The 27,690-nt window shown below is 42.9% G+C and overlaps 1 protein-coding gene across 1 annotated transcript in view; it reads right to left on the bottom strand.

The window, feature by feature from the left end:
• Positions 1-4,572: 4,572 nt before the first annotated feature.
• The window catches only part of AMN (amnion associated transmembrane protein), a 92,345-nt gene continuing 69,227 nt past the window's right edge, over positions 4,573-27,690 (bottom strand). The window contains exons 7-13 of the mRNA XM_063946601.1: positions 26,122-26,259; positions 25,885-25,996; positions 24,523-24,605; positions 15,948-16,134; positions 12,964-13,135; positions 7,363-7,477; positions 4,573-6,300 (exon numbers count right to left, since the gene is read on the bottom strand). Coding sequence (XP_063802671.1) covers positions 6,193-6,300; positions 7,363-7,477; positions 12,964-13,135; positions 15,948-16,134; positions 24,523-24,605; positions 25,885-25,996; positions 26,122-26,259 — 915 coding nt within the window. The 3' untranslated portion in view covers positions 4,573-6,192. The remainder of the gene's footprint in view (positions 6,301-7,362; positions 7,478-12,963; positions 13,136-15,947; positions 16,135-24,522; positions 24,606-25,884; positions 25,997-26,121; positions 26,260-27,690) is intronic.

The following is a 27,690-nucleotide window of genomic DNA, read 5'->3' as shown; positions in this document are numbered from 1 at the left end:
GTCCAGGGAACAGTGGGAGGTCGGAGTAGCACTATCTCGGATACTGCTACAACAGCACGGGTGGATTCTAAATATTCCAAAATCGCAGCTGATCCCGACGACACGTCTGCTGTGCCTAGGGATGATTCTGGACACAGTCCAGAAAAAGGTGTTTCTCCCGGAAGAGAAAGCCAGGGAGTTATCCGAGCTAGTCAGGAACCTCCTAAAAACAGTGCATCATTGCACAAGGGTCCTGGTAAAAATGGTGGCTTCCTACGAAGCAATTCCATTCGGCAGATTTCACGCAAGAACTTTTCAGTGGGATCTGCTGGACAAATGGTCCGGATCGCATCTTCAGATGCATCAGCGGATAACCCTATATCCAAGGACAAGGGTGTCTCTCCTGTGGTGGTTATAGAGTGCTCATCTTCTAGAGGGCCGCAGATTCGGCATTCAGGATTGGATGCTGGTGACCACGGAGCCCAGCCCGAGAGGCTGGGGAGCAGTCACACAAGGAAAAAATTTCCAGGGAGTGTGATCAAGTCTGGAGACTTTTCTCCACATAAATATACTGGAGCTAAGGGTAAATTTATAATGCTCTAAGCTTAGCAAGACCTCTGCTTCAAGGTCAGCCGGTATTGATCCAGTGGGAAAAACATCACGGCAGTCGCCCACGTAAACAGACAGGGCGACACAAGAAGCAGGAGGGCAATGGCAAAAACTGCAAGGACTTTTCGCTGGGCGGAAAATCATGTGATAGCACTGTCAGCAGTGTTTCATCCCGGGAATGGAAACTGGGAAGCAGACTTCCTCAGCAGGCACGACCTCCACCCGGGAGAGTGGAAACTTCATCGGGAAGTTTTTTCCACATGATTGTAAACCGTTGGGAAATACCAAAGGTGGACATGATGGCGTCCCGTCTGAACAAAAAACGGGACAGGTATTGCGCCAGGTCAAGAGACCCTCAGGCAATAGCTGTGGACGTTCTGGTAACACCGTGGGTGTACCAGTCGGTGTATGTGTTCCCTCCTCTGCTTCTCATACCTAAGGTGCTGAGAATTATAAGACGTAGAGGAGTAAGAACTATACTCATGGCTCCGGATTGGCCAAGAAGGACTTGGTACCCGGAACTTCAAGAGATGCTTACAGAGGTCTTATGGCCTCTGCCGCTAAGAAGGGACTTGCTTCAGCAAGTACCATGTCTGTTCCAAGACTTACCGCAGCTGCGTTTGTTGGCATGGCGGTGGAAAGCCGGATCCTACGGGAAAAAGGCATTCCGGAAGAGGTCATTCCTACCCTGGTCAAAGCCAGAAAGGAGGTGACCGCACAACATTATCACCACATGTGGCGAAAATATGTTGCGTGGTGTGAGGCCAGGAAGGCCCCACAAAGAAATTTCAACTCGGTCGTTTCCTGCATTTCCTGCAAACAGGAGTGTCTATGGGCCTCAAATTGGGGTCCATTAAGGTTCAAATTTCGGCCCTGTCGATTTTCTTCCAGAAAGAATTGGCTTCAGTTCCTGAAGTCCAGAAGTTTGTCAAGGGAGTATTGCATATACAACCCCCTTTTTGTGCCTCCAGTGGCACTGTGGGATCTCAACGTAGTTCTGGGATTCCTCAAATCACATTGGTTTAAAACCAGTCAAATCTGTGGATTTGAAGCATCTCACATGAAAAGTGACCATGCTCTTGGCCCTGGCCTGGACCAGGCGAGTGTCAAATTGGTGGTTTTTTCTCAAAAAAGCCCATATCTGTTTGTCCATTCGGACAGGGCAGAGCTGCGGACTCGTCCCCAGTTCTCTCCCTAAAGGTGGTGTCAGTGTTTCACCTGAACCAGCTTATTGTGGTGCCTTGCACCTACTAGGGACTTGGAGGACTCCAAGTTGCTAGATGTTGTCAGGGCCCTGAAAATATGTTCCAGGACGGCTGGAGTCAGGAAAACTGACTCGCTGTTATCCTGTATGCACCCAACAAACTGGGTGCTCTTGCTTCTAAGCAGACTATTGCTAGTTGGATGTGTAATACAATTCAGCTTGCACATTCTGTGGCAGGCCTGCCACAGCCAAAATATGTAAATGCCCATTCCACAAGGAAGGTGGGCTCATCTTGGGCGGCTGCCCGAGGGGTCTCGGCTTTACAACTTTGCCGAGCAGCTACTTGGTCAGGGGCAAACACGTTTGCTAAATTCTACAAATTTGATACCCTGGCTAAGGAGGACCTGGAGTTCTCTCATTCGGTGCTGCAGAGTCATCCGCACTCTCCCGCCTGTTTGGGAGCTTTGGTATAATCCCCATGGTCCTTTCAGGAACCCCAGCATCCACTAGGACGATAGAGAAAATAAGAATTTACTTACCGATAATTCTATTTCTCGGAGTCCGTAGTGGATGCTGGGCGCCCATCCCAAGTGCGGATTATCTGCAATACTTGTACATAGTTACAAAAATCGGGTTATTATTGTTGTGAGCCATCTTTTCAGAGGCTCCGCTGTTATCATACTGTTAACTGGGTTTAGATCACAAGTTGTACGGTGTGATTGGTGTGGCTGGTATGAGTCTTACCCGGGATTCAAAATTCCTCCCTTATTGTGTACGCTCGTCCGGGCACAGTACCTAACTGGCTTGGAGGAGGGTCATAGGGGGAGGAGCCAGTGCACACCACCTGATCGGAAAGCTTTACTTTTGTGCCCTGTCTCCTGCGGAGCCGCTATTCCCCATGGTCCTTTCAGGAACCCCAGCATCCATTACGGACTCCGAGAAATAGAATTATCGGTAAGTAAATTCTTATTTTTTAAGAAGAGGAACCATCCACCTGCACCAAATGATCTCTTTGAGTGTTAATATGGATACCTCTATCACATGAGGGGTTAATTCGAAACTGCATCTACTGTGAAACTGTAGCAGCTCACACACCAGCTAGACAGAACACACTTTCTGGTTCTGTCTCGCATTCACGTAATAGTTTCTTTAACTGAGACACAGTCACAACTTCAGGCTAGTTGGAGACAAACTTACATTTAAATTCTGTCTCGAGTTAACATCAAAGGTTTCTTTACAATCAGCGCTGAATGAAGTCCTGACCATCAGGAAATGTAGCAAGTTCTTTTCATTTTAAAATTTAACGATGGTTTAGGGGGCTTTATAATGTTACCCAATAACTTACTTGTCCCAAGAAAAATGAGTGCATGTTCCAGCTTCCTTGCTGCTCCTATCGTTGCTTTGCTTGGTGACCAAACTGGTCTTCCATCAATTTTCATCCAGTTCTGGTCCTTTTTTTTTTTAAGGATAAAGTATGGGTATTTAATGGCGTATAAGCATTTTCATTGTTTAAGAAAAAATGGGTTAAATCCACCTAAAACGCTTAATTAATTTGTTTTAGACTTACAGTATGTATTGGAAACTCTTAAAACTAGAAATGCAAACAAACTTTGTTTTTAAAGTGGTGAGATGAGTCTAAAGGTGCATACACACGGTGAGATTTTGACTATGCGATTTCTCTTCAACTTCCCAGAGCCCGGAACCACCAATTGTGACTATATTTTCTTGAGATTTTTTAGATCCTTTCACATTGAGACTTAGAAATTGATCCCAAATAGTTTTACTGTGCAGTGGGCATGTACTATGCTGCCACCACCAGAATTCTTGTAGCCGTGGCATCTGGAACCATGGTTCTGCTCTGTACGCGTCGACACGCTGTCTTACCACCCCTGTGTGATGTTGACGAATCCCCAATCGTCGCTTACCTAAGCACAGCATGGTAGCAGGCGGAGCTTGGAGACGCTGGGTGCACCCTAGCCAGCCGGAAAATGGAGCTAGGTTTTGCCTAGCCCTGCAGGTCACAAGATTGAAGCGGTCCTCTTGATGCAATTTATGTTTATTTGCAATAGTTCTAAAGAGAACTCTTCCCTATTGCTAGGGGAAACCGCATACAGCAAGATGTTGACAGCAGAATGGAGTTGGTATAATACACGTTGGAGGCTCGCAGGGCTCCTTTTTATGTCCATTTCCCACACAGTACCACAGGGGGTAAATCCGCCCTGTGGTTTAAAACCATCTACTGTTTACCCATGTGCTGTGCATGCCTTGGTCACATGCACAGCTACCATTGTCCTCTATGGGCAGTAGGGAGCAGTCATTCTCCTTTGACCGTCCCATCTGGAGGATCGGTGTCCGCCCCGGTGACATTCAATCTTGGTTGGGGGGGGGGAATTTTTCCGCCTAAACTTACTTCCAAGAATCTTCCTGGGACCTAGCTCATCATCTGCAGCCTGAATTCGGGTTCCAGATCTGGGCAGCCTAGATCCCCGGTCAGGGTTTTCTGCTCATCAAAGGTGATACCTATGGAGCTCCAGAAAACCACTCAGCTTGTTGGGAAGCTGAGCAGCTCCCCTCTCTCTCCCCATGATACTTTTATGTGGAAGGCTGGAGGAGAAGGCATTCTGTTTTTGGGGAAAAGGTCTGGAGGAATCCAACAGCCTGCAAAGCCATGAATTCCCACCTCCTGGGACACAACAACCAGTAGGTCCATTTTTACATTAAATACACTTCACATACATGTCTCTGTTTAAATATACTGAGCCTGTACCCTGCACAGGCTCCCCATACCCAGACACTGCAGTGCCTCATCATACAATATATATTAATTGTTACATTTAAAATATTAGCATTTTGCTTTAATGTGCCCAGCGCTTGGCTCCCTTATCCCTGCAGCCTGGCTGCTAGGGCTCTCTCTCAGTGCTGGAGGTACAGGGAGCTGGCTTCCCTCGTCCCCCAGCCTACCTGTACACTGCCGGCCAGTGGGGTCCAGGGAGCGGGCTCTCCCGGTCCCCCCAGTGTGGAACTTACTCTGTAGCCTAGCTGCAGGGTGCGGTGCGTGTCTTTTCACCCCCTTCCACACCCATTCTGTTTCTGCTGACAGGCGTGGTACCATTTCAGCTCGCTACCCCGGGTAGTGGAGCACCCAACCCTTTATGCAGCTAAACCTGATTACTATGGGCGCGATAAGCACAATAACAGACATCACTTTGGAAAAGGATATTGGGTGTGATAGGATTTGAATACCACCCTATGGGTCATAAGACCCGTAGTGAAGGAGGAGCCTGCTTTGATGAGATCTGTGGATAAAGCCATGTCTAAGCGATTTCAAGTTGCTAAGAAGTGCATGAATCTCTTGTTCGCTCGAGATGACTAAATCTGTTGATTCTTTTTAAAAAAAAATTCAGAAGGAGGAAGAGATAAATAAAAACCTGTATTCACCACTCTGCTGTCAAGCCCAAAAATATGAGCACAGCTATCAACTTCTCCAGACTAACAGAGTACCACGAAGGGCACCAGTTTTAGGCCAAGTTATGCTACTATATTTGTTGCAAAATGGGGGGTTGAGTCTATCTTGGCTAACAACACATGTTAGGGGGGATAGCACTACTGTGTGTTTGAAACAAGCCCATCTGAGTCCTTATCAGGGAAACGCTCAAACCCAGGGAAGAGGAAGATGTCTTTGAGAATCACTTATTGAACAAATTCCTTTTCTTATTGTTTGTATTTTAAGGGTGGAATCATTTTTGGAAATGACACATTTTACATTTTCATTTCAATTATTAGATTTTATTTATATGGTTAGACCTAGAGTCCCATGCAGGACAAATTGCAATGATGTGCAATTCAGTATAAGAAGGTTCAGACCATGAAATATTTAGACAACCAAATGAGTGACCATTTAAAAAAAGTATTACCCAATGGCCAAGAGGTCTGGGCAGGAAGGACAGATAGTTCAGAATGGCCAACTGTAGGGCTGATTCTGAGGTGGGAGCCAAGCAAACAAACTGCAAGTGGGGCGATTTAGAATGTGTAAAGAGATTTAGTTTTTGAGAGGGGTGTGAATAAAGAAATATACTTTGGAGTGTAAAAACTGTCCATTTGTGGAATATAGGTAAAACCAGCCAGTATCTAGTCTGAATGCAAAATAAACAAATGTATCTGCACTCTCTGTATTGCGACATGGTTTGCTCCAGATCTAAGGTTACTTGCTTTTCAGCCTCTGTGGCCGGAGGGGCAGCGAGTTTCTGAGGAGGGCAGCAACAGTAGCACAGGAGAAGTGTTGCATGCACTTGTCCTGTGAGACTTAGGAACGGAGGCTATGGTCAGAGGAAAAGCCCTTAGGACAAGTGGGAGTGTGGACTGAGATAAGGTCGGGAATGGAGGGGTGAAGTATTAGGACCTTAAACATCCAGATCTGAATCAAATAAAGGGTTGGAAAAGTAAATTCCACTTTGCTGCAGGGAGACTCCTTTTAATTCATCATCTCCAGTATATGATGCTGGTGTAACCTACAAGAAGAAAGAAAGTGTTTAAAAATAAATAAATAATTGTCACACCTCCCCCCACACCAGTAGACTATCCACAGTATGCCATATTGCCACATGGTGACACAAGCATACATCATACAGCCTTGGAGAATTGAGGGAGGAGGTGGTGGGCAGAAAAGCATTTCCTGTGCAAGACTCTTTAATAACCATATCTGGTGATATCAGGATGGTGGGGTGGATATAAAAGAGGACCCATGTAAAGGAACAATGACTGAACTCCACTTCATCCCCAACTCCTAGTGCATTGTTCATGGTTGGCCGCTTGCCTGGTCTGAGTTTATTTATACAGAAATAGTGGCAGAAGGCAAACTTGCTTGTTCCAACACACCCCTGTATGGCCAGAATTCAGCCATGCGCATGATCTGAGTGACCGGGTAGGGGTTCGTAAACTGGACACAGTCATTATGCCATCAGGTGATTCACTTATTCTGGGAAGATCATCATGGATTCAAGTTAGTCAAATTAAAAAATCAAAAAAGAAAAGCAATTTAGGGACACGTGTTGCCACACAAGCAATTTTTCTGCCTCCAGTTTGCCTATAGGAGTGATAAAAGCACAGTTATAGTTTAATTAATTTTTTATTCAAATGGTATGGTCCAGCATGGAACAGTCCACCTACTAGTACGATCAGGGGCATGCTCCGCAGATCACCTGTAATGGTCAGGGTTCATTCTAGCACCCTGCACCTTTCAAAATCCGTGCAGTTCCTCTTTCCCGCCTGGGGTATCGCTCCCTGCTGTAATGCTTCTCAGGACACACTGATCTGTTACTCAGTGCTGTGATACAGACCTGTGTGTGCTGAGAAGCTCCAGAGCAGAGAGTGACACCCCAGGCAGGGAAGAGGAACTGCACAGGATTTGAAAGGTGCAGGGTGCTAGAATGAACACTAGGTCATACAGTCCCTAATCTGCATTAATCTGAAATCTATGTGTGGGTGGAGCTACAATATATTAGGGGTATAATTAGGCAGATTGAGGTTACAATCAGTTGATCAGTTTAGCATATGTTATACACGTGCAGTACCTGTATGGTTTCTGGCGCTGGTTCAAAAATTGGGTTGTTGAATCCCGTGTTCTCAAAGGCAGCTTCTTCCCTTGGTGCATTCCTCCAAAACCAGAACAGGCGAAAATACTGTAGTCTAGAAATAAAGACATTTCATTTCAGTGTCATGAACAGCGTAAAATATATATATTCTTTAGGGTAATATAAGTCACAAGAACCACTGTATAAGCGACACCAGGCAATTGGCAGAGGACAGTTGTACGGAGCGCATTATCTGTAACTTTTGACCTCTTATATAATACATTATAATATATAAACACATACATATACACACAATGTATCAGTTGATTTACCGACGGACACAATACAGACGGCCATAATCCCGAAACCCATTGACCGACAGTCAAAATACAGACATTCATTATGCTGACAGTCAGAATACAGACATTTAAAATGCCGACATTGGAGAATATAATAGTGCGCCGAGCGCAGCAAGGAACCATGCCCGAAGCATGGCACTTAGATGGTGTCCATGTCGACCTATGTTGACATGGACACAGAAAAACTTGTGTTAATTTGACATGTTAGCATTTCAAATAATAAATAATAAATACACACATATATTTATTATATATATATATATATATACATACATATACATACATACATATACAGGTTGAGTATCCCTTATCCAAAATTCAAAATCCCACATTTTTGGTTCCCCTACTGAGATAATGACACATATATGTGTATATTATATTATATATCTATATAATATATCTATATTATACACATAATATATAATATATATGTCATTATCTCAGTAGGGGACCCAAAAATGTGGGATTTTGAATTTTGGATAAGGGATACTCAACCTGTGTATATATATATATATATATATATATATATATATACATATACATACATACATGCACACATACAATCTTTGCGAAGATTTTGATTATTATATACAGATCATGTTAGTAAAAAAAAAATATATATATATGTATATATATATATGTATATATATATATATATATATATATATATATATATATATATATATAATAAGAGAGAAAAAAACAGGGAGAGAGGACAAGCGCCTAATGGTGCAGTAACTTCACACTAGTTTTGGTTATTGTAGCAAAGTATCTATGGGTAATCTGCGTACCAGAGGTTGGGTTTCTATCATGCACATCACTCAGTGGCTGATTCCTCCAGTATGTTGTCCGCAACACAGCGAATCAAAACCGTTGAAAGCAATCAAGCATATCATGAGGGGTCTTTATCCTCCAGTAGGTCTGTTCGCAGAGTAGCAGGGTCTAAAATCAACCAGAGAGAGATACGCCTCTCATAGTGGAGAATTGATTTCTCAAATGAATTGGGGTTCACACAGATCGATAGGTATTAAGCGTACCAGAGCATAAACACAATACAGCATATCATTGGTGGTCTTTTTCAGGAGTAGTCGACCTCCGTTACGATGTGTTGTACCAGTATTCGTAATTCCCACAGCATGAGTGAGGATATAATAAACTAGTAAAACATAGGTTTATTTCCATAAATTTCCATATATTTCCGGCCACTAGTGACCACAAACATACCGCGCTTAGCGCAATCCTTTCATTAAAACCTATCCTTTCTAATGATTGAAAGGTTTACTCTGTACTGATACCATGAGGTTTTGTTTTATTTATTTTGACACTTTCCGGTGGGATGTCCCGACCGGAAATGATTTGCATAATTGGTTGCCGCCTACCAATTACAAAGGGGATAAATACAGGAAAGATATGGTCAGTCCCTATAGACACTCCTGAGGAAGCCTTGTAAGGTGAAACGCGTAGATGACCTGTTCTGACCACCCCTGACTTGGGCATTCACTGTGGACATACCCTGGACTGCCTAACATTTTACTGATTTATTCAGATAAGCTTTATGAATTTTTCTTTTTGTTTATTTTACCATTTACCTGTTATTGTTACCCTTAGTTTATGGAAATAAACCTATGTTTTACTAGTTTATTATATCCTCACTCATGCTGTGGGAATTACGAATACTGGTACAACACATCGTAACGGAGGTCGACTACTCCTGAAAAAGACCACCAATGATATGCTGTATTGTGTTTATGCTCTGGTACGCTTAATACCTATCGATCTGTGTGAACCCCAATTCATTTGAGAAATCAATTCTCCACTATGAGAGGCGTATCTCTCTCTGGTTGATTTTAGACCCTGCTACTCTGCGAACAGACCTACTGGAGGATAAAGACCCCTCATGATATGCTTGATTGCTTTCAACTGTTTTGATTCGCTGTGTTGCGGACAACCTACTGGAGGAATCAGCCACTGAGTGATGTGCATGATAGAAACCCAACCTCTGGTACGCAGATTACCCATAGATACTTTGCTACAATAACCAAAACTAGTGTGAAGTTACTGCACCATTAGGCGCTTGTCCTCTCTCCCTGTTTCTCCAGATTTGTTTGTCACCAGTTGGCCGTGTGACACCACCTGATCGGCGTCACATCCTGCAATTCTTGGGCAGTTTGGGGTGGAAACAGTATGGTCATATAAGAGGATAGTTAAAATATGGGAGTTTATTGAAGAGTACAGATGGGTCCGCGGTTGCCTTGACTAGTTTTCTGCGCCTAGTCACACCATGATTTATTGGCATAAACCCTTCATCTATTGTTCTCAAATACAATACAGAGAACAATACAGCAGGGGATTAAGTCCGATTGGCCAGTCTCAGTTAATCCTATTAAAAGGTCAAGATAAATGTGGACCCATCTGTATGTAATATTACATTAGGGGAGTAAGAGTCTAACAGGGCCATATTCAACAATTTGCAAGTGGAGATGTCTGTACAAGAGCCAGTCTGAAATATATCTGAAAAATCAGCCAGATTCAGGACCCCCATGTCGCCTTCTGAACGACTCATAATCAAATTAGTTATTGCAATTTTCGGCTTTCTACACCTCCATGGAAATTCTCTGAAAGCTAGAGAGCAATAGGCAACATCTGCTTTAGTCAGGGATAGTGGCAAAATCTACATTACATAAGAAAGATTAGGGAAAGAAATACTTTTCTACACCGCCATCCTCCCCAACAAAGAGAGGTAGTAATTTCCAACTAGTAAGTACTGTAGTTGGGATACTTTATTAATATATGCTGTCAAATTACTAGAATAGAGATCTGTCATTTTAGAAGTGACCTAAATCCTTAAGTATTGTTTTTAGAAGTTTCCAATCAGTAGAGTGACAATGGACAACCTTGCCTAGTTTGTGGCCCCGCACTATGACGTTATCATGTTACGCCCTGGGATGGTGTCATCTGGAGCGGTCCACACTCCCTAGTGAAGCCACTGAGGTCAGGTAATGTAAAGTTTTCAAAGGAAAGCACTGGTCCTTTGTGTGATTTGGTTGACCAACAATCCGGAGATTGTTGCGAAGGGATATATTCTCCAGGTCCTCTAATTTTTTCCATATCTGGCGTTGCATTTAGAGGGTCATTCTGAGTTGATCGCTCTTAGCAACTTTTTGCAGTTCGTGCGATAAACTAGAAACCACCTATGGGGGGAGTGGATTTTTGCATAGCAAGGCTGCGAACGCTTGTGCAGCCCTGCTATGCAAAAAAAGTTTTGTGGAGAAGTAGACTAGGGTAAGAGTTACTCACCCTGTGCGATCACTTCAGCGTTGCAGGTCCCGGAATTGATTTAAAAACATCCGCCCTCCAAACGCATCGACACGCCTGTGTTCGCATCTCTACGCCCCGAAAACGGTGAGTTGATGCCCGGATCTGCCTTCCTCCTGTCAATCTTCCTGCGGTCGCCGCTGCATCCGCTTTGTTCGTTGGAGGCATCAGTGCCTGGTAACGGGCGTCGCCAGGCAACAAGGCGCCTGCGCAATACGGATGATGCGCATGCGCAGTTCTGACCCGATCACATGGCTGTGAAGAAGCGCAAGGTGCGATTTGGTCGGAATGACCCCCTTCGTTAAATGTGGCACATCTGACTTTAATATGGAATTATCTTGGTTAGCTTCTCTTATATTTTGCATTGGATAGTCTTCAAGTAACTTGCTGCACCTGTTTCTTAACATTCTTAATAGGCCGTGGAAATGTTGCAGCCTGTTTCTTTAATAAAGGGTGTATAGTCTCAGTGGTTGCTTTTACTAAGTCCTCATAGCAGATTAAGGTACTTGAAACTGCGGCACTTCTAAGGTGGAGGTGGAAGTACAAGGGGTAAAGCACCTGTGGAGGGGAGCCAGATTCCATAGGAGACCTTGAAGATGATGTAAAGTCAGTTGCCAGCACCATTAGGCCAGCGTCTGTCAATGCGTTGTCCCTGCTGCTTCCCTGGCATGTGCGGAGCCAGAAATCTCTCCATACACTATCAGAGAGAAGCTCACTGCTGTGTTAGATGTGCGGGGGTACGTTGGAGGCCATGGAGCAGCCGTGAAGATTGTTTCTGCTGGGCTGGTAGTGGAGCTGAGCACTGAGACAGCTCACAGCACGGCCACTGGAACCAGAAGTCCCTCTTATATAGTTAAATGTAAAGATGCCTTAGGGGGAAGTGCAACCTTAAGTGTAGAGAATAGGTGTGTGCAGGGGGGACACGTTGGTAGTGATTATCAACTCCAAAACTTGCACCTTGATTAACATGTGTAACATTTACACCTCGTACTAGCGCGTTTCACCTTCAGAAACAAACTGATTCAAGCATTTAGCACCAAGATAATCACTCCACCAAACTGCATTTGTGTGCAACTATAAATATGGAACTTTGTTGTTTAAACAAAACATATCAATAACTAACCCATGATGTTTTCATTGAAACAGATGGATCAGAGAGCACTATCCGGGCACAAGTCTCCTCTACCGCCAAAATAATGAAAGTCGCCAACTCTACATTTTTACTATCCATTTTCATTTATCTAATCTAAACATTAATGGAATAAATATAGAAATATATTTTTGTTATACAGTAAAAGTCTTCTACCCACTTCCTATGAGAGGAAATTATAGTAAGCCTGCTTGGAATTTATTGCAGTTCCATTATGTGCATTCTCTTCTCCTTTACATTTTCTCAGCTCTGCCGTCAGTCTTATTTAGGAGTATAAAAAAGTCTTCCAATACTATAGCTTAGGTTGTGGCCTATAGAGAGCAGAGGGGTATTATAGCATTGGGTTTATAGTATAAAATGATTGGGAACACAGAGGAAAGAAAAAAAGTATTACAATTCAGGGCCCTCTAAAGTCTACAGTATTCTTATACTTTATTGTTAAATAGCATTAATAAACTGTATACTTCCTATAACCCGTGCTCATTTACTGGAGTGTTTTAACAGTGATGTCGTTGATCATATTTATTATAAAATACCTAGAACGGAGCTGAAATGGAATGTGAAGGTAACACTATGTAGACTTCATGGTTTAGGGTTAGTGGAATGTGATGGGGAACATGTGCTTTTTGTTTTGCTTTGTTACCACAACTATTTTATTTTTAACATTCAAATATTTTACTTTGATATTTTTTCCATTTTTTGACTGTTGCTCACCAACTAAATATATTAGAATATGGCACTGGGGACTTCCCAAATGACCTGTATAACTTAAGTTACCTAAAGGCGTCCATTCTGTAGAGGAAAAAGATGGTGCCCATCAATGACACTCCAAGGACAATGCCAAAGACGATTCCCGAAATGCCAGCTGGCGTCATGGATCCATTTTGGGCGCCTGTAGCGACGTCTGTGGCCGACTGCATTTCTGCCTTCGTAATGCCAAACGACTGCCCTGTTGTGGAAAGGAGAAAACCCCAATTAAAATTACTACTATCTAAAACAGAAGTCAAACTGATTGTCGACTTTCACACCCTCTATTTCCAGGAGGTTTAAGGTGGCTGACCCCAAAACATGGCTCGCCATCTAATTCCGTACTGCTGACTACACTTTTCATATAGCATTCTTTCTCCAATAGTTCTCAAGGCACTTAGCTTAGGGGTCTATTCATGAAGCAGTGAGAAGAGTGGAGAAGTAAGCCTGTGGAGATGTTACCCATGGCAACCAGTCAGCTGCTCCGTACAATTGTATAGTATGCAAATTAGAAATGTTACTTCAATGCTGATTGGTTGCCATGGGCAACTTCTCCACTGGCTCACTTCTCTCTTTTCACTGTTTCATGAATAGACCCCATAACAGATAGAATGAAGTAGAGAAAAGTTTTTCGTAAAAGAGCATGGAGATACTAAAGCGGATACTTGAGAATACAGGAAAGTCTTGAGTCTGCTTTTGAAGGATTCTATAGTTGGGGTCTCTCGCACTATGCAGGGAAGTGAGTTCCATAGAGTCGGAGCCACATGGCTAAAATCGCGACCCCCAAATGAATTCTGGGAGATTCTAGGTTCTGCTAATAGCCTTTAAGCTTGACAAGGAATCAGAAGCTGCTTCAGCTACCTAGGGCCCTGGTTATGTAGGGCTTTGAAAGTCAGTAAGACAATTTTACCAGTGGAGTACCCCAGGGATCTGTACTTGGACCAGTGCTTTTTAATATCTTTATTGGTGACATTGCAAATGGCATTAAAGGGAAAGTATGCCTTTTTGCAGATGACACAAAGGTATGCAACAGGGTAGACAAACCAGGTGGGGTAAAACAAATGATTGAGGATCTAGGTAGACTAGAGGAATGGTCAAGAGTCTGGCAATTACAGTTTAATGCCAAAAAATGCAAAATCATGCACTTGGGTCTCAAAAATCCTAAAGCTAAATACAGTATTAATGGCACTATACTGGAAACTACTGAGGAGGAAAGGGATCTAGGAGTCACTATTTCAGATGACTTAAAAGCAGGTAAGCAATGTAACAAGGCAATGAGGAAGGCTAGTCAGATGCTTGGCTGCATTGGGAGAGGAATCAGCAGCAGAAAGAAAGAAGTAATAATGCCACTGTATAGGTCATTGGTACGGCCTCATCTAGAATACTGTATTCAGTTCTGGAGGCCATATCTTCTAAAGGATATTAATACATTAGAAACTGTACAAAGGAGGGCAACTAAAATGGTGCATGGCCTACATCACAAAACATACCCAGAAAGACTAAGAAATCTCAATATGTATAGTTTGGAGCAGAGAAGGGAAAGGGGAGACATGATAGAAACTTTCAAATATATGAAGGGTTTTAACAAAGTCCAGGAGGGAAACATTCTCCAAATGAAGAGAAGCAATAGGACACGAGGACATGCACTGAGACTGGAGGGGGGGAGGTTCAGGGGAAATTTGCGGAAAAATTATTTTACAGAAAGGGTAGTGGATAAGTGGAATAGCCTCCCATCAGAGGTGGTAGAGGCTAAGACAGTAGAGCAATTTAAACATGCATGGGATAGACATAAGGATATCCTTACAAAGAAATAAGGATCAAATAAGGTTAGTGATAAAAAATAATATAAAAAATAAAATAAAATAAGGGGCAGACTAGATGGGCCAAGTGGTTCTTATCTGCCGACAAATTCTATGTTTCTATGTAATCTTGACATCAATTCGCCATCTTACAGGCAGCCAGTGGAGGGAATAGTGGATGGGTGTTATGTGGCTGGAACGTGGCTGGTTGGTAAACATCCTGGCAGCTACTTTTTGTACCATCTGTAAGCGGTGCAATTCCTCTGCTGGGAGACCCAGGTAGAGGGCATTGCAGTAGGCTAGGCGTGATGATATAAATGCACGTATGCATTGTCCTCAGGTGGCGGAATTTTTTGGGAGGCACTTTTTCACAGTATTCTATGCAACTGGCCAGACTGCATAGAATACTGCACACAGTGGGGGTCATTCCGAGTTGTTCGCTCGTTATTTTTTTTTCGCAATGGAGCGATTAGTCGCTAATGCGCATGCGCAATGTCCGCAGTGCGACTGCGCCAAGTAAATTTGCTATGCAGTTAGGAATTTTACTCACGGCATTACGAGGTTTTTTCTTCGTTCCGGTGATCGTAATGAGATTGACAGGAAGTGGGTGTTTCTGGGCGGAAACTGGCCGTTTTATGGGTGTGTGTGAAAAAACGCTGCCGTTTCTTGGAAAAACGCGGGAGTGTCTGAAGAAACGGGGGAGTGTCTGGGCGAACGCTGGGTGTGTTTGTGACGTCAAACCAGGAACGACACTGACTGAACTGATCGCAGTTGCCGAGTAAGTGTGGAGCTACTCAGAAACTGCTAAGAAGTGTCTATTCGCAATTCTGCTAATCTTTCGTTCGCAATTTTGCTAAGCTAACATTCACTCCCAGTAGGCGGCGGCTTAGCGTGTGCAATGCTGCTAAAAGCAGCTTGCGAGCGAACAACTCGGAATGAGGGCCAGTAACCGCGGGCTGGCGGCCGGCACTGCCTGTAAGCTCTATTCAGCAGGACCAGTCTTACCTTCTGTCTAATGTCACTGTATATAGTCTGTATCATGATCGCTTTAATGTGTAGTGCTGTGTGAGACATCCCTTTTATCAATAATAGGGTTATAATCGTGTATTTATAAAATTCAGGTATTAATAAACATTTTAGATAATTACCTGATATCACAAGCCATCCCAAGAACGGCTACTACATATAGAAGTCCTGTTTTGCAGGAATAGTTACCGTGTGCTGTAATATCTGCCATGATGTCACCCGCTAGCTGCTGCACAGTCCTTCCTGCGACGGATCCTACTCTCTTGTCAGTTATAACAATCTGGATTTTCAGCTCTGAGGCAAGGGGAATTTTGCCCAAAGAGAGTGGTGTATTTTCCACCTTAGAGATCGCCAGTTCAACCGTGGAATATTTTGCCTGTGTTTAAAATACACATAAAGGAAACAAAAGCTTTAATGTTATGGAAATGTATCAAGTTTCATTGTATTGTTATAAGTGTTAGTACAGTTGTGTGTCACCCTCTAATTGTATGGAAACTTGGAGAACGCAAACACCATGTGATACAAAGAGATAGACAATGTTTCCCTGCACATTTCAATGCACAATGCTGTAAGAGTAAAGTGTTTTGTATCACTGTGCCAATGATGCCCCAGTGATGTTTGTGTGGTCTTTCTAGTCACCACTAAAAGGCTAGTCAACGGGATGTAGTCAGAATGTCGACGGTCACAATACCAACAGCGGCAACCCAACTGTCAGAATCCCGACACATTCCGCCAGTAAGTATTAGGGTTAGTGTTAGGCCAGATGTTCTCAAACGCGGTCCTCAAGGATCCCAACGATCCTGGTTTTAAATGTATCCATGCTTGGCCACAGGTGACTTAATTAGCACCTTAGTCAATTTGATTTAACCATCTGTGCTGAGCCAGGGATATACCCAAGACGTGAACTGTTGGGGTGCCATGAGGACCGCATTTGGGAACCTCTGAGTTAGGCTGCAGGAGGGGAGGGTTAGGTTTAGGCTGCAGGAGGGGCAGGTTAGGGTTAGGCTGCGGGAGAGGCGGGTTACATTTAGGCTGCGGGAGAAGAGGGTTAGGTTTAGGCTGCGGGAGAAGAGGGTTAGGGTTAGGCTGGGGGAGAAGAGGGTTGGTTAAGCTGCGGAAGAAGAGGGTTAGATTTAGGCTGTGGGAAAAGAGGGTTAGGGTTAGGCTGCGGGAGAAGAGGGTTAGGTTTAGGCTGCGGGAGAAGAGGGTTAGGGTTAGGCTGCGGGAGAAGAGGGTTAGGGTTAGGCTGCGGGAGAAGAAGGTTAGGCTTTGGGAGAAGAGGGTTAGGGTTAGGCTGCGGGAGAAGAGGGTTAGGGTTAGGCTGTGGGAGAAGAGGGTTAGGTTTAGGCTGTGGGAGAAGAGGGTTAGGCTGGGGGAGAAGAGGGTTGGTTAGGCTGCGGAAGAAGAGGGTTAGATTTAGGCTGCGGAAGAAGAGGGTTAGATTTAGGCTACGGGAGAAGAGGGTTCGGGTTAGGCTGCGGGAGAAGAGGGTTAGGCTGCGGGAGAAGAGGGTTACGTTTAGGCTGCGGGAGAAGAGGGTTAGGCTGCGGGAGAAGAGGGTTACGTTTAGGCTGCGGGAGAAGAGGGTTAGGCTGGGGGAGAAGAGGGTTAGGCTGGGGGAGAAGAGGGTTAGATTTAGGCTGCGGAAGAAGAGGGTTAGATTTAGGCTGCGGGACAAGAGGGTTAGGGTTAGGCTGCGGGAGAAGAGGGTTAGATTTAGGCTGCGGGAGAAGAGGGTCAGGGTTAGCCGGAAGGAGGAAAATGTGCTCTATATATCCGTCCTGCCCTATAAAAGTCTACACGCCATATTGACCGTTGTCACATGCACAGCTGTGACAGGCATCTTTTGTACTGAACCAATAGTGATTTGATCTGGTACTTTGTATCCACTGCTGAACTAGCGGTTGGTTGGATACCTAAATAACAGGAGGGGGAGTCATTGGTGATTGATCATGAATGGGGGAGTCATTGGTGATTGATCATGAATGGGTCCCAAAGAGATCCCAAAATAATATTTTTGCAATTGCTACCTAAGTGAGATCTTAGACGCCTTTCATTGTCATTAAACAAACCCGTAATAATGTAGATTGATCCTCCCAAAATGGGCACTGCACCATCAGAGGGTGTTATTGCTGATGTTCTCCATAAAGTAAGGCTGCACCCATGCACTCACTGCCTATCTCAGCAACCCGACAACTTAATGAGTGAATCTCAGCAGAAGAGGCTTATACTATATTTATCACACTAAAATATGGTGACAAGCCTGTTTAGGGAAGTTGCTGCATTTTTTTGTTTTGGGGTAATTTACCATTAGGGTATCACAAAAACAGTCCCCCATAGCGGTGTTACTCATGTCCCATGAAGAAAAGCATAATTTGGGGGAGGTATAAAACGGTCAATGAGAAGCGAGGCAATAATTACTGAGGAGTCTAGCTTCCAGATCTCACCACGCAATAATTATTACGATTCATCAATAACATTTATAAAGCACCAGCATACTTCCGATCAATAACATTTATAAAGCGCCAGCATACTTCCGATCATTAACATTTATAAAGCGCCAGCATACTCCGATCATTAACATTTATAAAGCGCCAGCATACTCCGATCATTAACATTTATAAAGCGCCAGCATACTCCGATCATTAACATTTATAAAGCGCCAGCATACTCCGATCATTAACATTTATAAAGCGCCAGCATACTCCGATCAGTAACATTTATAAAGCACCAGCATACGCCGTTCAATAACATTAATAAAGCTCCAGCATACGCCGATCAATAACATTTATAAAGCACCAGCATACTCCGATCAATAACATTTATATAGTGCCAGCATACTCCGATCATTAACATTTATAAAGTGCCAGCATACTCCGATCAGTAATGTTTATAAAGCGCCAGCATAATCCGATCAGTAACATTTATAAAGCGCCAGCATACGCTGATTAATAACATTTATAAAGCGCCAGCATACTCCAATCATTAACATTTATAAAGCGCCAGCATACGCCGACCATTAACATTTATAAAGCGCCAGCATACTCCAATCATTAACATTTATAAAGCGCCAGCATACGCCGATCATTAACATTTATAAAGCGCCAGCATACGCCGATCATTAACATTTATAAAGCGCCAGCATACTCCGATCATTAACATTTATAAAGCACCAGCATACTCCGATCAATAACATTTATAAAGCGCCAGCATACTCCGATCATTAACATTTATAAAGCGCCAGCATACTCCGATCATTAACATTTATAAAGCACCAGCATACTCCGATCATTAACATTTATAAAGCGCCAGCATACTCCGATCATTAACATTTATAAAGCGCCAGCATACGCTGATTAATAACATTTATAAAGTGCCAGCATACTCCAATCATTAACATTTATAAAGCGCCAGCATACTCCAATCATTAACATTTATAAAGCGCCAGCATACGCCGATCAATAACATTAATAACGCTCCAGCATACGCCGATCAATAACATTTATAAACGCGCCAGCATACTCCGATCATTAACATTTATAAAGCGCCAGCATACTCCGATCATTAACATTTATAAAGCGCCAGCATACTCCGATCATTAACATTTATAAAGCGCCAGCATACTCCGATCATTAACATTTATAAAGCGCCAGCATACTCAGATCATTAACATTTATAAAGCGCCAGCATACTCCGATCATTAACTATTATAAAGCGCCAGCATACTCCGATCAGTAATGTTTATAAAGCGCCAGCATACTTCGATCATTAACATTTATAAAGCGCCAGCATACTCCGATCATTAACATTTATAAAACGCCAGCATACTCCGATCAGTAACATTTATAAAGCGCCAGCATACGCCGTTCAATAACATTAATAAAGCTCCAGCATACGCTGATCAATAACATTTATAAAGCGCCAGCATACTCCGATCAATAACATTTATATAGTGCCAGCATACTCCGATCATTAACATTTATAAAGTGCCAGCATACTCCGATCAGTTATGTTTATAAAACGCCAGCATACTCCGATCAGTAACATTTATAAAGCGCCAGCATACGCTGATTAATAACATTTATAAATCGCCAGCGTACTCCGATCATTAACATTTATAAAGCGCCAGCATATGCTGATTAATAACATTTATAAAGTGCCAGCATACTCCAATCATTAACATTTATAAAGCGCCAGCATACGCCGATCAGTAACATTTATAAAGCGCCAGCATACTCCGATCATTAACATTTATAAAGCACCAGCATACTCCGATCAATAACATTTATAAAGCGCCAGCATACTCCGATCATTAACATTTATAAAGCGCCAGCATACTCCGATCATTAACATTTATAAAGCGCCAGCATACTCCGATCATTAACATTTATAAAGCGCCAGCATACGCTGATTAATAACATTTATAAAGTGCCAGCATACTCCAATCATTAACATTTATAAAGCGCCAGCATACGCCGATCAGTAACATTTATAAAGTGCCAGCATACGCCGATCAATAACATTAATAACGCTCCAGCATACGCCGATCAATAACATTTATAAACGCGCCAGCATACTCCGATCATTAACATTTATAAAGCGCCAGCATACTCCGATCATTAACATTTATAAAGCGCCAGCATACTCCGATCATTAACATTTATAAAGCGCCAGCATACTCCGATCAGTAACATTTATAAAGCGCCAGCATACGCCGTTCAATAACATTAATAAAGCTCCAGCATACGCTGATCAATAACATTTATAAAGCGCCAGCATACTCCGATCAATAACATTTATATAGTGCCAGCATACTCCGATCATTAACATTTATAAAGTGCCAGCATACTCCGATCAGTAATGTTTATAAAGCGCCAGCATAATCCGATCAGTAACATTTATAAAGCGCCAGCATACGCTGATTAATACCATTTATAAAGTGCCAGCGTACTCCGATCATTAACATTTATAAAGCGCCAGCATACGCTGATTAATAACATTTATAAAGCGCCAGCATACTCCGATCATTAACTATTATAAAGCGCCAGCATACTCCAATCATTAACATTTATAAAGCGCCAGCATACGCCGATCAGTAACATTTATAAAGTGCCAGCATACGCCGATCAATAACATTAATAACGCTCCAGCATACGCCGATCAATAACATTTATAAACGCGCCAGCATACTCCGATCATTAACATTTATAAAGCGCCAGCATTCTCCGATCATTAACATTTATAAAGCGCCAGCATACGCCGATCAGTAACATTTATAAAGCGCCAGCATACGCTGATTAATAACATTTATAAAGTGCCAGCGTACTCCGATCATTAACATTTATAAAGCGCCAGCATACTCCGATCATTAACATTTATAAAGCGCCAGCATACTCCGATCATTAACATTTATAAAGCGCCAGCATACTCCGATCAGTAACATTTATAAAGCGCCAGCATACGCCGTTCAATAACATTAATAAAGCTCCAGCATACGCTGATCAATAACATTTATAAAGCGCCAGCATACTCCGATCAATAACATTTATATAGTGCCAGCATACTCCGATCATTAACATTTATAAAGTGCCAGCATACTCCGATCAGTAATGTTTATAAAGCGCCAGCATAATCCGATCAGTAACATTTATAAAGCGCCAGCATACGCTGATTAATACCATTTATAAAGTGCCAGCGTACTCCGATCATTAACATTTATAAAGCGCCAGCATACGCTGATTAATAACATTTATAAAGCGCCAGCATACTCCGATCATTAACTATTATAAAGCGCCAGCATACTCCAATCATTAACATTTATAAAGCGCCAGCATACGCCGATCAGTAACATTTATAAAGTGCCAGCATACGCCGATCAATAACATTAATAACGCTCCAGCATACGCCGATCAATAACATTTATAAACGCGCCAGCATACTCCGATCATTAACATTTATAAAGCGCCAGCATTCTCCGATCATTAACATTTATAAAGCGCCAGCATACGCCGATCAGTAACATTTATAAAGCGCCAGCATACGCTGATTAATAACATTTATAAAGTGCCAGCGTACTCCGATCATTAACATTTATAAAGCGCCAGCATACTCCGATCATTAACATTTATAAAGCGCCAGCATATGCTGATTAATAACATTTATAAAGTGCCAGCATACTCCGATCATTAACATTTATAAAACGCCAGCATACTCCGATCAGTAACATTTATAAAGCGCCAGCATACGCCGTTCAATAACATTAATAAAGCTCCAGCATACGCTGATCAATAACATTTATAAAGCGCCAGCATACTCCGATCAATAACATTTATATAGTGCCAGCATACTCCGATCATTAACATTTATAAAGTGCCAGCATACTCCGATCAGTAATGTTTATAAAGCGCCAGCATAATCCGATCAGTAACATTTATAAAGCGCCAGCATACGCTGATTAATAACATTTATAAAGTGCCAGCGTACTCCGATCATTAACATTTATAAAGCGCCAGCATACTCCGATCATTAACTATTATAAAGCGCCAGCATACTCCAATCATTAACATTTATAAAGCGCCAGCATACGCCGATCAGTAACATTTATAAAGTGCCAGCATACGCCGATCAATAACATTAATAACGCTCCAGCATACGCCGATCAATAACATTTATAAACGCGCCAGCATACTCCGATCATTAACATTTATAAAGCGCCAGCATTCTCCGATCATTAACAGTTATAAAGCGCCAGCATACGCCGATCAGTAACATTTATAAAGCGCCAGCATACGCTGATTAATAACATTTATAAAGCGCCAGCATACTCCGATCATTAACATTTATAAAGCACCAGCATACTCTGATCAATAACATTTATAAAGCGCCAGCATACTCCGATCATTAACATTTATAAAGCGCCAGCATACTCCGATCATTAACATTTATAAAGCGCCAGCATACTCCAATCATTAACATTTATAAAGCGCCAGCATACGCCGATCAGTAACATTTATAAAGCGCCAGCATACGCTGATTAATAACATTTATAAAGTGCCAGCGTACTCCGATCATTAACATTTATAAAGCGCCAGCATACTCCGATCATTAACATTTATAAAGCGCCAGCATATGCCGATTAATAACATTTATAAAGTGCCAGCATACTCCAATCATTAACATTCATAAAGCGCCAGCATACGCCGATCAGTAACATTTATAAAGCGCCAGCATACTCCGATCATTAACATTTATAAAGCGCCAGCATACTCCGATCAGTAATGTTTATAAAGCGCCAGCATACTTCGATCATTAACATTCATAAAGCGCCAGCATACTCCGATCATTAACATTTATAAAGCGCCAGCATACTCCGATCAATAACATTTATAAAGCGCCAGCATACTCCGATCATTAACATTTATAAAGCGCCAGCATACTCCGATCATTAACATTTATAAAGCGCCAGCATACTCCAATCATTAAGATTTATAAAGCGCCAGCATACGCCGATCAGTAACATTTATAAAGCGCCAGCATACGCTGATTAATAACATTTATAAAGTGCCAGCATACTCCAATCATTAACATTTATAAAGCGCCAGCATATGCTGATTAATAACATTTATAAAGTGCCAGCATACTCCGATCATTAACATTTATAAAGCGCCAGCATACTCCGATCATTAACATTTATAAAGCGCCAGCATATGCTGATTAATAACATTTATAAAGTGCCAGCATACTCCAATCATTAACATTCATAAAGCGCCAGCATACGCCGATCAGTAACATTTATAAAGCGCCAGCATACTCCGATCATTAACATTTATAAAGCGCCAGCATACTCCGATCATTAACATTTATAAAGCGCCAGCATACGCTGATTAATAACATTTATAAAGTGCCAGCATACTCCAATCATTAACATTTATAAAGCGCCAGCATATGCTGATTAATAACATTTATAAAGTGCCAGCATACTCCAATCATTAACATTTATAAAGCGCCAGCATACGCCGATCAGTAACATTTATAAAGCGCCAGCATACGCCGATCAGTAACATTTATAAAGCGCCAGCATACTTCCGATCATTAACATTTATAAAGTGCCAGCATACTCCGATCAATAACATTTATAGAGCGCCAGCATACTCCGATCAATAACATTTATAAAGCGCCAGCATACTTCCGATCATTAACATTTATAAAGTGCCAGCATACTCCGATCATTAACATTTATAAAGTGCCAGCATACTCCGATCAATAACATTTATAGAGCGCCAGCATACTCCGATCAATAACATTTATAAAGCGCCAGCATACTCCGATCAATAACCTTTATAAAGCGCCAGCATACTCCGTTTTTGCAGTAATATTGGGAGAAGCAGATGCTGCCATTGATTGACTCAGACCAGAAGCTGAATGGTATAGCCTAACAATAGGGAAACTACTGCCCCGGCAGAATTGCGCAGTGGCTATTTTCCAGTGATTTTCCTACTGCATAAGCGCAAAACAACGGGAGAATGGCCGCCGTGTGGAATCAATAGTAACCAGCAGGGAGTCAGTTGATTGGCGTATGACTAATCTTCACCAATTTTCTTACTGGAAATGTTGTCAGATGAAACTACGAACTGCAATGCGGCAGCCGAGCAAACTGAAGACGGACTCTCCCGCAGCCGCGACTGCGCTGAAGCATCTTCACTTGTGTGTATTATGAATAAGGTCACGGTAAACTATTATCCCATTAAAGCATCGGTAACTTTACCAGGCTGAGAAACGCATGAATAAGGCGGCTGCGATAGGTGTCCAAGTCGAAATCAGATGTGTATTCCAGTGTTATAATGACACCTACAGTCAGACAGAGGAAAGGAGAAGATTTAGCTTCTGACTGGTGCTATTGTATCTACAAGGGAACAAAATACAGCGCCTACTTACTGTTATACTAAAAACATTCTTCTCCCCGTCCCCGTGAGGACTACAGAGAAACGTTCTACAGTATATGAGCTTTAACACGGATCAACTTTTACAAACTGGACATGTCAGGATTTATAGACACACACTATATATAGTCATACACATAACCACAGGTGTGATTAATTAGGTCGACATGGAAAAAGGTCTTTGTTTTTGGTGTCATTTTCTTCATAAAAGTGACGGGGGACCCCAATTAGTACACCGCTTCGCTCGCCATGCTTCGGGCAAGGTTACCGTTCGCAATTGTAGTCCACGTGGAGCGTTAAGTATGAAAAAGGTAAAAAAAAATTGAAAAACTCATGTCGACCTAATGCATGTCTGCCATTAGTGGTGGACCCAATGTATGTCAACCTAACGACCGCCATCCATAACCATTGTCAGGCACATTTTGTGAAAACAAAAACAAATGTTTAAATATAAACAAAATTACATTTTTGTTTTTATGATGTGTGATCTTTGTCACTTTATTAACATTTTCATATATAGAGCGACAATAAAATGTCTGATTTTACGGAAAAACACAATTTTTACTCGACAGTTCTTGTTTTAAAACAAATCATGCAAAAGCATTATTCAAAAATAAAAAGTTATAAAACCCTCTGTCCTCTCAGGAAGGCCCCAACATTTATTTTGGTGGATGGGAGTTGGATTTGGGCCTCCAGCCTCCAGGTTAGTGAAAAAGGTATTAAACTAAGAGGATTTGGTTGAGGAATTTTCAGCTGGAGATAAGGTTCTGGGACTGGAGTTAGAGGATGGTGATGGAGAATAGGGTCAAGTAATCAGAACAGAGGTTAGTGGTTAGGCATGAGGGAATTTGGTTAGGAAATTAGGGGTTTGGAGCTACTGATGAGCTACGTAATTTGTGTTCCCTAGCCTGGGCTGGTCATTGCGTCCATGAGTTCATAGAATTTTGGCTCCACCATTTGGGATCCCGGCTGTCTTTGTGATATGGCCCCAAATATTCTGGATTATGCATTTGTTTTGGGACCAGATTTAAATCCCTAATCCCAGTGTATAGCCAGAGATTCCAATTCCAGTCCCGATTCCTCACCCAAAGTCCTTAACCCCATGTCCCAAATCTGTAACCCAAATTCCTGGCTCCTGTGTGTCTGTGTTTTTAATTCATTCATGTACATCCTGAGTGTCCACCTACCACATATATCACAGCACTGCCCCGCCGGACGCAGAGCGTTTGCACAGGACACATTGGGACACTTATTATCATCCGTATGTCGGAGCAGCGCAGAACAAATTACTTGTAGCATCTAAAGAAAGAAGAAAAAAAATCCCACTGGAATTTGCACTTTCCATTTAGACAAACACGTGAAAGAATTATGTGGTTTCAGGAGGACAAGTTGTTCCGCCTTGTAAACAAATAGAGGTTTCTCACCTTGCCGTCATTACACACGCAGCCGGTTTTGTCCTGGCACTTCGTATTGGTAACATGGGGCAGGGCCGGTCTGGGGAACTGCAGCTTCCCAGTGGGCGACTGCGCGTACAGAGCAAACTCCTCGTTGCTGGTGAATCTCTAAAGCCCAGGAAAGTGACAGCAATATTACATGGTATTAGTAATCACACTCCTGGGTAAAATGTCATCACTCCGGCTGTGAATAAACCATAACTCCCAGCATGCCCTGTTAGCAGAGCCTAGACACTGCCGCTAAGACCTGTTTTATTGCCGTGATAACCCGGGTAACGTCTCAGTGGAAATGGCTCCCTAAAAAAAAAAAAAAAAGACACCCTGGTCCAGTGACCTGGGAACCCAACCAAAGTAGAGACCAGGGAAGGGACCGGGGTGGACTCCTGTGTAATGGGTAATCAGGGTCACCTCACCCAGGTCCCGTGTACAGCATGGGAAGAGACGGATTTCCCAGTGCTTAGAGATGATACGTGCAGTGTAAATGGCGCTGACCCAGGATTGACCTAGGTCGGAGCCGCAGTGGAAACGGGGTCTGTCCCGGGACTGATCTGGATTGGAACCGTGTTCCAAATCCCAGGTCAGACCTGGGTGTTTGGTGGAAAAGGGGTTAACTGTGCACCTGACCAAACCATGTTGCAATGCAAGGGCCTCGTAAGCTTTTATTGTTTTTGCATGCAGGGTAAATAGTGGCTGACGGGACTGGATGCTGCAGGGGGGGGGGGGGGGGGGCTGGGGAGTTTATCCTAAATGTGCCTGTAATCTTGTTTTTAAACCAGGTGGGTGTTTGCGAGCTCCGGGCACCAGAAAAGTTAGAGGACGTACTGCCAATTGCCCACTATACCGCGGGACTCCTGTACAGGCAGCTATACCGCGGGACTCCTGTACAGGCAGCCGCAGAGCAAGTGAAGGAGAAGCAGAGGGACTCACACTGACTGAGGCTCGGAAACTAGGTAAGGAACAGGGCAGGCCAGAGGCGTCAGCAGGAGACACTGACAGCCGACACATGCCGGAGCTCTGCCGCCCTCTTTATATGTCTCACCGCTTGTAGCTCTGCAGCAGGTTACTTCTGTCCTGCTATCCATAATTTGCATATTCTGACTAAAAAATGATTGGGATTGGGGAGTCAGGGATTCTTAACATGCTGAAATTCCCCAAAGGATTACTGATCATCTGTGTCCTCCAATCAGATGGATTAGATCAGCATCGGAGAATCGCACCTAAGTTTGCATGGAGCCCACAAATGCTGGTCAGCTTTATTTTCAAAGCATATTATGCACAATTGGCATGATTCCGTATATGGCTGCAAATGGTAACGGTTAGCAAATAGAACACGTGCAGAAGCTAATTTACTCATTTTTGTATAACCGATGGAAAAGAGGAAACGGGGCGATAGAGCGCGCGAGGGAACAGGGCGAAAGACAGCGCGCGAGGGAACAGGGCGAAAGAGAGCGCGCGAGGGAACAGGGCGAAAGAGAGCGCGCGAGGGAACAGGGCGAAAGAGGGAACAGGATGAAAGAGAGCACAAGGGAACAGGATGAA

This window comes from Pseudophryne corroboree, chromosome 12, assembly GCF_028390025.1.
Source record: "Pseudophryne corroboree isolate aPseCor3 chromosome 12, aPseCor3.hap2, whole genome shotgun sequence".
Taxonomy (NCBI): domain Eukaryota; kingdom Metazoa; phylum Chordata; class Amphibia; order Anura; family Myobatrachidae; genus Pseudophryne; species Pseudophryne corroboree.
The sequence above is the reverse complement of the archived record's forward strand: the minus strand, read 5'-3'. Positions and strand labels throughout refer to the sequence as shown.